Source organism: Neltuma alba, unplaced genomic scaffold (assembly GCF_004799145.2).
Source record: "Neltuma alba isolate B1F8T4 unplaced genomic scaffold, ASM479914v2 tig00006951_pilon, whole genome shotgun sequence".
Lineage (NCBI taxonomy): Eukaryota > Viridiplantae > Streptophyta > Magnoliopsida > Fabales > Fabaceae > Neltuma > Neltuma alba.
The window spans coordinates 43,409-54,728 of NW_021634632.1; the positions used below are offsets into that span (position 1 = coordinate 43,409).

An 11,320-nucleotide genomic window follows, 5' to 3' on the forward strand; every position below is an offset into this window, starting at 1 on the left:
AAAATTACAAATAAACACTGTAAAAATTACAGAACCTCAAATTAAGATTCGTTACATTTTCAACAGGTTCTGACAGCAACATATTTTGGTGAGAATACCTTATTTAAGATTTTGCAATTTTTACAATCTTTTTGTCATTTCCCCCTATTTCATTTCCCTTGAAATAATTTTTTCTCGTTATAATTAAATCTTAGAAATAAAAATAAAGATGTTACAACAGAAACCCGATAGTGGCTGTAGTTTAGTTAAAATGTATAGAAATATTAATATTTCAATTACAAAGTCTTTCTCCTTTCCATTGTGCAGCTTGTGCCTTCTGATTTCTTAAGGCACCTGAAATAAGTCCCTTATGATCTTTGTTGATGCTTTCTTTTGCCTGATTGCATGGATGTACCAAATCCATGTCATTTAAAAAGGGTAACAACTATATGGGTAAGAAGCATTGTTTTGTATTTGTATTACTCATATGGTTTGAATAACAAGTAAAGCTAATACATGTATTCTAGGAAATGATTTTGTGAAATATTTGGAGGAGTTGGCTGCTGCCAAAAACATCCAAGAGCACAGTAAAAATAAATATCTTGGTGAGCAAGACTTTCAAGACTCTAAGACACCAAAAAATTATAAAATCTCTGTAATATTACCTCCACCCCCTTTTAATAAAAAATTCCCCTTAGTAGCTACCTCGCTGCCGGCTAGAGCCAGTGCTCTGGTAGGGTGACGCTGAGGTCAACCTGGGGGTGAGTATTCAGTTTTTCGGTTCAGTTATCAGTGATAACCGAATTAACTGAATAACCGAATAGAACAAATTTTAAACACCGAACCGAAATCAATAACCAAACTAACTGAAACTGAATCAACCGAAATATATAAATATGAAAGTGATTTTAAATTATAATAATAATAAAACGCAATTACAACCAGTAATTAATAAATATTTCATCATTTAATGTGGTTTATTACAATAATATTTATTATAAACATATTTATTGAATACAAATATATTTAAAGAGTTCATATAAACCCACATATATATTTATTATAATAATATTTATTAAATATAAATATATAATATATTTATTTCGGTTTTTCAGTTATAACAGATTTTTTTCTACTAACCGAACCGAACACCGAAACTGAATTATTACAAAAATAAAAACTGAATATGTAACCGAGAATCGAAATAACCGAACCAAAAAATCAAAATTAAATTCGGTTCGGTTCGGTTTGGTTTTCAGTAATGGTTCGGTTTTGCTTACCCCTAAACCGACCCTTGGAAGGTCTCTAATAAGGGGTTGGGTTTTTTCCCCCTAATAATGTGTGTTTTTGTTATTTCCTCTTAATTTTAAAATGACAATTTAGATTTTTTTTTATATTCCTACTTTTTTAGTTGTCATTTTCCTTATTATGATTAGGGATAAGATATTAAAATATTCTAAAAGTTGTTTAGCATGCGAAATCCCCCCCCCCCCAATTCTAATATGCCCTTAAAGTGTAATTTTGTAGCAAATATGCCTTGGCCATTAATCAATGCTAATTTGGATCATTAGATCATCTTGTTTGACCGAATTTACTTGTGTGGCAGCCGCATAAATTTTGATTTGTTCACCTTATCATCACATTTTATCAAATTTGCTACGAAATTATATTTCGAGGGCATATTAAAACCAAAAAAATTTAGGGTACTTCATCGTGGTAACTTCTAAAGTATTTTAACACTTTATGCCTTATAAATTATGAAAAAAAAATGTTAAATATAGATTATGAAAATTGTAAAATTACAAATCAGGATTTATTATAACACTTTGGCAAGCTTTGCCAATAATTAATTTGTAAACATCAACACATTTTTTTTTAAAAATACTTAATTTGGGATTTTATAATCTCTACGGCATTTTTTAAAATTATTTTTCCAACTATAAATATCAAATAATATATATATATATATATATATATAAAATTTTTTTCAACTTCGGACGTTGTAGGCTCAATCCTAAACGACGGGGGCAAAAAGATCAAGCCTTAAACCAACAACAGTGGCTTGCTGACGGCGGTGCTTGTGTTGCCCAATCTTAGTCGCCGGCGGCGACCACACCATCCCTTAGTCTGTGGTGAAATGCTATACGTACCCTCCACATCCCCTTTCCAGTCTCCCGAGTCCTCATCTATCGCATTGCCTCCTCTCAAGGTAAGAAATTCGCATGTTAGATTGAAACAAACACGGTCTCACCAGTGTTGGGAACTTGGGATAGTCGGAAGAGGAGCTTTATTCGATGTCGCTGCGTATTGCTGCGGATGCACTGCGAAGAGCTTCATCCACAAAGATATTACATTCGCCAAATCAAAGCCTTCGATTCCTCTCTGGTTCGGCTGCATCCGCCTCAACTTCGGCGTCAAGCCCTAGCTTGTCAATATGGCGGCGAAAGAAGGAGATGGGTAAAGAAGGCCTGATTGTGGCCAAAGAGCTTAAGAGGCTACAGTCCCATCCGGTTCGGCTCGATCGCTTCATTCGCTCCCATGTCTCTCGCCTGCTCAAGTCTGATCTCGTATCGGTCCTCGCCGAGTTCCAGAGGCAGGACCAGGTCTTTCTCTGCATTAAGGTTCCTAATTTCTCCGGCTTCTCTCTACTTCTGCGATTATATACTTGAGTGTTTGAAGAATTTTTGCCATGTATATGGGCGAAATTTTGTTCAGCTGAGCTAACAGCTCTATATGACTGATTGTGATTGAAGATTCTATAACTCTTTTTGTGAAACATAGAACTTGGAAAACTAATTGTGTCGCTATTGAACTGGGTATAAGTGATAAATGAATAACTGTGGGATTATCTAAACCTCAATTGTTCTTCTGATCTTGTCAAGTAGTGATATCTTGAATCCCTGGTTCCCCCATATGGTTTTTCTACCGTAGTCCTATTCCTTGTGCATTTAGGACCGGCAAAGACATGCAAACACTCTAGGAAAAAGAGAGAACAAATCTTGATCGTTGAGTTATGGTTCTGTGAGTTATTTAATATCATTTAGGTTGTAACTATACCTAGGTTTGTTTCTGTTGCTGTTCTTGTTTTCTAAATTGAATTCCACAATTTTTGTCAGTTGTAGACCTTTTATGAATTGTGATTTTATATCTGTTTGGCTCATAGCACTTCTCACCTTTAGTAGCATATTTCATCCTCTGTTACACTACAAGGGAATTCTAACATATTACAAACTTGAATTTACCTATTAAGGTTTTTGGTCAACTTGGTATAGGAGGTACCTCATGTAGCTATATGTATGCCAGTCCCTTTTTTTGTTTTAATTGAATTGGCTATTAAAAAGGAAAAAAGCAGAACAATATTTTCTTGTCTCTGCTTTTATGTTTTATTGACTATATTTCTTTTCTCTTTTAAGTAGTCCTATTTCAAAACTTTAGAGCCTAAGCTGCAATCTCAAACTCCAGTGCTTGCTGCTGCTGCTGCTGTCTAGCATTAGAGAGAACGAAAGGATAGTGTAGTTTTCTATAGCTTATTGCCTGACCTTGATTATATATTGTTTGGAAGTTTCAACAAGTGACCATGCTTTTGGCTTCTTTCTTGAAGCGAACAGAGTAGTTGTTTCAGTTAGAGTTGATTCCCAGTTTTTGGGCCACCTTGGAGGAAAAATTTATGGGTAATTCCCCTAATTTGTTGAACTAGAAATGCCAAAATTTGTCTACCCTTTTGAATTAGAGGTGCCAGAATTTGTTTTTACCGTTAAAAACTAATTTGTTGTTTGTTTGACTTTAGTCACATATTCTTTGCTATCGACCCAATGTTTCACACACTAACGCTAAAGTGTTTTGTTATGCAACATGGTTGTATACCTTTTAATGACAAATATTTTATGTCACAGTTGTATGATGTAGTGCGCAAAGAAATATGGTACCGGCCAGACATGTTCTTTTACAGAGACATGCTCATGATGCTTGCAAGAAACAAAAGGGTGGATGAAATAAAGAGGGTTTGGGAAGATTTGAAAAGAGAGGAAGTTCTTTTTGATCAGCATACATTTGGAGACATCATTAGAGCTTGTTTGGATAGTGGCTTGCCCAATGAGGCGATGGACATATATGAAGAAATGAGGCAATCTCCTGACCCTCCTCTTTCATTACCTTTTCGGGTGATGTTGAAGGGACTTATTCCCTACCCAGAACTAAGAGAGAAGGTAAAAGACGACTTCTTAGAGCTTTTTCCCGGCATGATCGTCTATGATCCTCCTGAGGACTTGTTTGAAGATCAAGAGCACCACCAGAGTGAAGATGATGAATAGAGCTCTGTTGACTAGCTTCTTGAATTCCTTTGCCATAATCGGCAGTCTCAGATGTTTGTGGCAGCTTTGCTCCTGCACTGAATTTCTCTGACACTTGTTGAGACTTAGGAGCTGCTATTAACGTCGAAGGAACGGTTGCAATGTAGGAACCGGATCAGGCGAATCTTTTGTACTTCCAGATGACAAAGTATAATTGCCTTTCTCAATTCAAATGGATTGGAATTGCTGCTGATAACATGGAATCTGGTTTCGACTCATCTTTGTTCCTGCTTTCTGGATAATGATGTTACGGGTGGAAACTGCATGCTTAAAGTCATTTTAGACAATCTTGCAATGGTTTACTAAACTATTGTTCCCGTATGAGGCTTGCATGATTGTTTCCGCTTTCGTTTTGTTGAAAGGATCATTCTTGCTGGTTTACTTGGTTGAGGTTGAGGACTCGAGGTCATGAAAAATGTTGCCATATTTCAGCTAATGGAATGTCGTGTCAAAGACAATGATTTGTTGTGATACGTATTCTACCTTTTGAAGGTAAAAGCACACCCTTTTGGATATCATTTGTACAAATACCCTCTTTCATTCTGCTAGTCTCTCAAATGGTTCATTATGTGTAGGATTAATCGATCAACTATTGACGTAATGCGCTTTTAGGAACATAATTAGATGATGAGAGATATTTTGTCTTAAGATTCATGTGTTTGAGTGTTTCATCCAATTTCGCTTAATATTTAAAAAAACAGATATGAACTTCGCTTAATTTAAGGCTAAAATAGGCTTGATTTTCTTGAATTTTGAGTCAATCATTGCACATTATCTTCCTTATATTTGAAAGTTTAAAATTAGCCTTTGAGTTTTTATTATTTTTTGACAATTAGGCTCCCGTTGTTAGAATCTGTTATATCAGAGTATTCCCTCTTAAGCATTTGTTTCATTTTGATATGGAAATATAAATGTTGACCTGGGTGTCCTCATGAAGACTCCCCGCGATAGGCAATGCAATACCATGGACGAACTCCATGAGAAGGATTCTTGTGGTCTGCAATTGAATTACTGACTTAGATTGAAGTTTATTGTTGTTGGATTGATTTTTCATTGGACATGATCCATTGCTAAAACGTCTATTTACTAAGAAGGGTTGAATGGAGTAAAAAGGATTAGTTTCTTATAATGTGGTTAACTAAAATTTAAATTTCTGTCAGGAGATATGTTTACATTTAGTATTTAACAGTATTTCAAATAGCATTGTTTTTAATAGGAGAACATGTACATAGCCAAAAAAAAATGATGTCCAAATGCTACGGAGGCAATATAATGGTGGGGTGAAGGGAACAAAAACAAAGAGAGAAAGAATTACTATGAAGCGTCAAGAAATGAATATAACCGTTAAAAAGTCTTGCAACAACTGAATAATATGTAATGAAAAGTTTTAATATAGAAAATGAAAACAAGCTCATGCTGCTCACTTGTCTATAAATTTTTTAATAAGTACGTTCTTTTTTAGGAGCTCGTAATAATTCTTCTGAAAAAAAAAATGATGTTTGGAGCTCTTTCCTTTGAAAAAATTTAAAACTTCAAATCTAAGAGAACTTTACGGGAATACAACAATCCGTGACTCGATCCAAAACAGGAAATTGAAGCAAGACCAAACGCAATGCCAAGCTTCGAATGAATCAGATCAGATGTGAAATAGAGAAGGGAAGAATGACACTTTAAGTCCGATGGAAGTCTAGTATTCATAGTTTAGTCCCCCAAAATGATGACCTGTCATTGCAGTCTTAAGAGATTTTGATGAAATTATAATAAGAGGAAGTAGCAAAAAGAACATGGAAGCATCCAGCTATTAGGAGGACAGGTACGGGTTTAGAAAATAAAAGTTCACAGTTAACATGCTCAGATAAAGTTCTAGGTTTGAGTTTAGCATTAACATGTTTGTTTGCCTCCGTACATTTAAATTGTATAAAATTAAAAAAAATATCAAATTACATTTTACGCTGTCTATATTAAATTTATGGAATATTTTTTTTTATCTTTTATCTTTTAAATTACACTTTTTTATTTTTTAAAATTCTCAACATTTCTTTTATAAATTTATTGTTGTTAGTTGATTGAAAATTAATTCTTGCTATTTATATTTATCTACAATAACTAACATAAGTCTGGATAACATAAGTCTGGTTCGACTACGGTCCAACCGCATTGGGATCGCTAAACCATTGGTTTAACAATGAGTACTGCCTCCGGTTAGGACCAGAGGTAGTATGATTTTAAAAATATTATCGTAAATAATGAAGAAGAACCCAACTAATTGTGAAACTAATTTACACAAACCACGATTCACGAAGAGTATCTTTATTTTTCTTCTTTTCACCTTATGTGTTATTTTATAAATTTGAGGTATCGATTTATCATCACATTTCTTTTCTTTTCTTTATATATATATATAGTACTACCTCCGATCCTAATTATAAGAGCCAATTGACTACTTTGAGTTAATTATTTGTCCTAAATAGATGTTGTATTTCCTAAAATATCCTTGCTAATCAAGTGTATTGACTAGAACTATTATTAGTAGAAGGGCTATTTTGAAAAAAAAATGTATAAATATGAGAGATAAAGTGAATTGAGGTCTTATATTTAGGACCAAAATAAAAGTCAAACAGGGTTTTATATTAAGGATCGGAGGTAGTAAAATTTTAGGCAGGGTTTTGAGCTCAACATAAATCAAGGGTGGAGTACTTGATCTAAATCCTCCTAGAGCATATATGTTGGGCAGAGTATCTTTATTTTTCTTCTTTTCACCTTATGTGTTATTTTATAAATTTGAGGTATCGATTTATCATCATTTTTTTTCTTTTCTTTTTTTAATATATATAGTAAAATTTTAGGCAGGGAGCTCAACATAAATCAAGGGCGGAGTACTTGATCTAAATCCTCCTAAAGCATATATGTTGGGCAGAACAAACCTGCCACAGATCCTCAAATTTTACCTAGAAACCCTTGCGTTTAGGATGCCTTCCCAAATATCATGATAGGAAATTAAACCCCTTTTCTTATTGGTAAGAGGGTGCGGTTTTCACAGCTAAACCCACGGACGATGACTGCGATTATGTTTCTTTACACGGAACTTTTCTATCCCTATCAATTTCTCCTGCTTTTTGTCTTTTGGTTACAAATTTTCTCGTTTTGTTTGGCAGGTACCAACTCTTTTCTCCCAGTTAATAGTAGCAGGCAGACTTAAATCTTGATTAAAAAAAAAAAAGGACTTAAATCCAAAACAAAAAAGAGTGGTAAGTAGACTTGGGCTTCCAGTGTGGTTGTGGCCTATTGCTTCTTTTTGAAAAAAGCTCCTTCCATTACTTCCCCCCCCCCCCAAAAAAAACATCATTATAAATAAATAATCATATAATTTATAAAATTATACTCCTCCGGTTCTTATTTAGGACCTAATTGTTAAATTAATTTTAGTCCTAAATATAAGACCTATTTCTCATATTTATCAGTTTTTTCTAAATTATCCCAATGATAATCCCTCAACCATAATCAAGTAAGTGATGAAGGAAGGATATTAAAAAAAAATGATTATGATGTTCTAGGAAAAATATTTTATATTTCTTGTAATTAACTAACTTATCTAACTTCTTTAATCTAATCAAATTAGTTAAATCGATCTTATATTAAAGACCAGAGGAGTATCTTTTAGATAATGGTTATATATTTTGTGATATTTTAATGAACATAATTATTATTATCATGTAAAATATTTGTATAATTATAATTATAAGTATATATAAAATATATCTTTTTATATATGACATATATTCAAATTTAAATTATTGTTTTCTATTATGTATATTAATTAAATTAGAAAAATAATATACATATAATTTCCCAGCATTTGAACAAAATAAATTCTAGTTATCCCTTAAACAGGGGGAGACAAAAGAAATCAAAAGCAAGCCAACAAAGTCAAAGTAAACATTGCATTCTTGTATCATTTTCTTATCATAAACGAAGTAAAAAACTGGGGGGAAAATAAATATTGTTACTGTTTTTTTATCGACTTCTCATCATCTTCTTTATAGATTCCAGACCGTAAAAAATGGCCATGATTGTTTGACCCAGAAAAAGATTTCCCCATTACTTGTCCGGAATTTAACATTATAACACGTCAGATCAATTTACCAAGTCAATAGTCAAGCATCAGATACATCAAATAAATTTGACATCTGAATAATCCATGTGAATTGTTTCTTATAAGCTAATGAATAATTCAACATATTTGAATAATTTTTCAAAACATTAATTTTTCAGATTAACAAGCATTTTCAATTAGGTGACCCCATTTTATTGACTGTTTTGCACCAATCAGGTTGCGGAGTCCCTTTCCCTGATAATTACCAAAATTCAGGATATTTAATTTAATTAGATTTCGGATACTTGTAGGGAAAATGGTATTATTAGGAAGATGTTAATCCCTCGCAACTTCGCAAACCAGTGTTCAAATCCTACTCCTCCGGTCCTTAATATAAGACCCAATTGTTGAGTTGGTTTTGGTCCTAAATATAGGATCTATTTCTTATATTTATCAATTTTCTTTAAATTACCCCTATAGATACTCCTCAACCATAACTAAGTAGAAGAAGGAGATGAGGTATTAAGAAAGACGATTATGGTGTTTTAGGAAAAATGTGTCACATTTCTTATAATTAACTAATTTACCTAACTTCCTTAATCTAATCAAATTAGTTAAATGGGTCTTACATTAAAGACCGGAGGAGTAATTGAAAAAAGCGTCTATATTTAGTCCAATAATATGCCATAACAAGATTGCCTTGGATAAAAGAATACCTGCACTTATTTTATTTTTTTTGGAAAAAAATAAGGCAATATGCCCCAATTAAAGTTTGACATACATAAGATTATTGCATGGTAGAGGAGGTTCTGATAGAGAAACATACTCTATATCTAAATCATGAGCGTGCTAAACCATATAGTAGATAGTTTACGCAAAGAGACTAATGAGATTGAATTCAGTGAAAGGAACTATTCTTATACAATATAGAAAATCAATGTTTAAAACCTTAAGAGAGGTATCAACATTTAGTATCTCACAGTGTCTTGAATATAATTGCTTTTAATAGGAGAATACCTATATTTATGTTAGGTTTTGGAGATACAATTAATAGTCAAGTCTTGAACCTCATTTCATGACAGCTAAAACTTGGAGTTAGGTTTTAAAAAATATTTCAACAACCACATTTTAATAAGGGAAGCCATTTCAAAATGAATCCTTAAAATTCAAGTTCAACTCATATATGTTATCCGCATACATATATATATATATACGTACATACGTATCTATATGTGTGTATCTTATTAAACATTGACGTGGGACTTCCCACTTCAAGTCAAACTCGCTCGCGTTTCATTTATTGTAACAAAGAACTTTAAGGTTTGTCCTCCTATTTTCTTGGCCACTTTCTTTACTTTTTCAACCTTATTTAAATCCAATCCAATTTTAATGTTTATGGTTAACAAAGTCTAATGATAACATCCTTAACATGAAAGAGTAATCATGACTAATCTAATCAGCCTACTGTATTATTTGATCATTACGCTATGGAGAACGTAGTCTATACGCAAAGGTCGATATGTACATACACTTAGGTTCTTGTGTGGAAAACTTTGTTGGAAAAAGCTCATTATTTCCATTACCATGATGGACTTCTTTTTTTTTTTTTTATTGGAATGCGTGTCCTGAAAGAGGTTTAATTTGGTTTACTCTTATCTAATCTTTTTCATTCGAAGGTTTGACACTTCAAAAACTCTAGCCTTGTTTGTTTTCTTAATTTGAAAATAGTTTTTGTTAAAAAAGATTATTTAGTAACTTGTTTTTAGTCGATTATTTTTACAAACAGAAAAACATAAATTTGTTTTTAAAAATTATAAAACCAAACCAATTTTTAGTTTTTCTTGTCACATTTCTTTTTTTTTTTGTTTGAGAAAATAAAAAAACCCCCTTTTTCTCCACTCGATTGCTTTTTTCCCTTCATTTGAGGACTGGAGTTCTGATCGAAGTTTTACCCTCAGTATGCTTATTTTCAAATGTATTTTTTTTTAGAACAATTATCAAAACAGAATTTTTTTTCCTCCTCAAAACTTGTTTTAAAAAAACAATTATAAAATTGTTTTGAGGGGGAAAAAACAAAAAATAGAAACAAACAGTCGCTTTTTTATTTGAGGAGATTATCTTTCGCATGCGATGGATAATATAGACTCGAGTATCTTTAGGTTCAAAGAAGGTAACTTCAACCATACTTCACGGATACCAAATCACTTTCACTCAGTGAACTGTTGTTGGTATTCAAAACATCAGACCTTAAAGAATCTCTTCTACCTGATCCAATCTTAACTGGTCCAAATGTTCAAAATTCATATGCCCAAAGAATAGGAAATAATTAAGAATTTTATGTCTTTTTTTTTCCCTTCCATCCTTAATACTTCCTTCTTCCCTAAATATAAAAATTAAATAACTAATTTATAAAAAAATATAAAAATTAGTTATTTATAAAAAATGCCTATTGATTTTTCTAAAGTATCCTATTTAATTATTTACATTGAAAACTACTCCCCCAATAGAAAGTTCCCTTATTATGTGTGATGAATAGGGAGAGTTTAGGAAAAAAAAATTAAATTTAATAAATAAAATGAATTAAAGTCTTACATTTAGGATAAAAAAAAATCTCTCTACTAAATTTTATATTTAGGAGTGGAGAGATTGGAGAGAGTATTAAATAATAAGGGGCCGATTAAATTTTCCTTCAATAAGAATCTCCACTTTATTCAATATAGAAAGATATAATAAATGTCATTTTCAGATTAGTTAAGTAATCAGAGTCATGGCTGATGATTTCATATTAAAGGACCCAAATCGAATATTCTCTTATCGGTTACACAGCAAATACATATATATATACCACCTCACTAAAACTCTTAATTGCAAGTCAATGAAGAACAACACAGCACAAGCA

At 32.3% G+C, this 11,320-nt stretch overlaps 1 protein-coding gene across 1 annotated transcript; it reads left to right on the plus strand.

Moving 5' to 3' along the window:
* Positions 1–2,235: 2,235 nt before the first annotated feature.
* Positions 2,236–4,596, plus strand: LOC114751502 (pentatricopeptide repeat-containing protein At1g62350). Its single transcript, XM_028940172.1, has 2 exons — positions 2,236–2,600; positions 3,873–4,596. Exons 1-2 carry the CDS (start codon positions 2,274–2,276, stop codon positions 4,287–4,289), a joined length of 744 nt encoding a protein of 247 aa, XP_028796005.1. The 5' UTR covers positions 2,236–2,273; the 3' UTR covers positions 4,290–4,596.
* The last annotated feature ends 6,724 nt before the right edge of the window (positions 4,597–11,320 follow it).

Coding starts and splice junctions, on each gene's coding strand:
- LOC114751502 (XM_028940172.1), top strand. CDS start 2,274: ATGTCGCTGCGTATTGCTGCGGATGCACTGCGAAGAGCTTCATCCACA. Junction 2,601..3,872: donor AGGTCTTTCTCTGCATTAAG/GTTCCTAATTTC, acceptor TTTATGTCACAG/TTGTATGATGTAGTGCGCAA.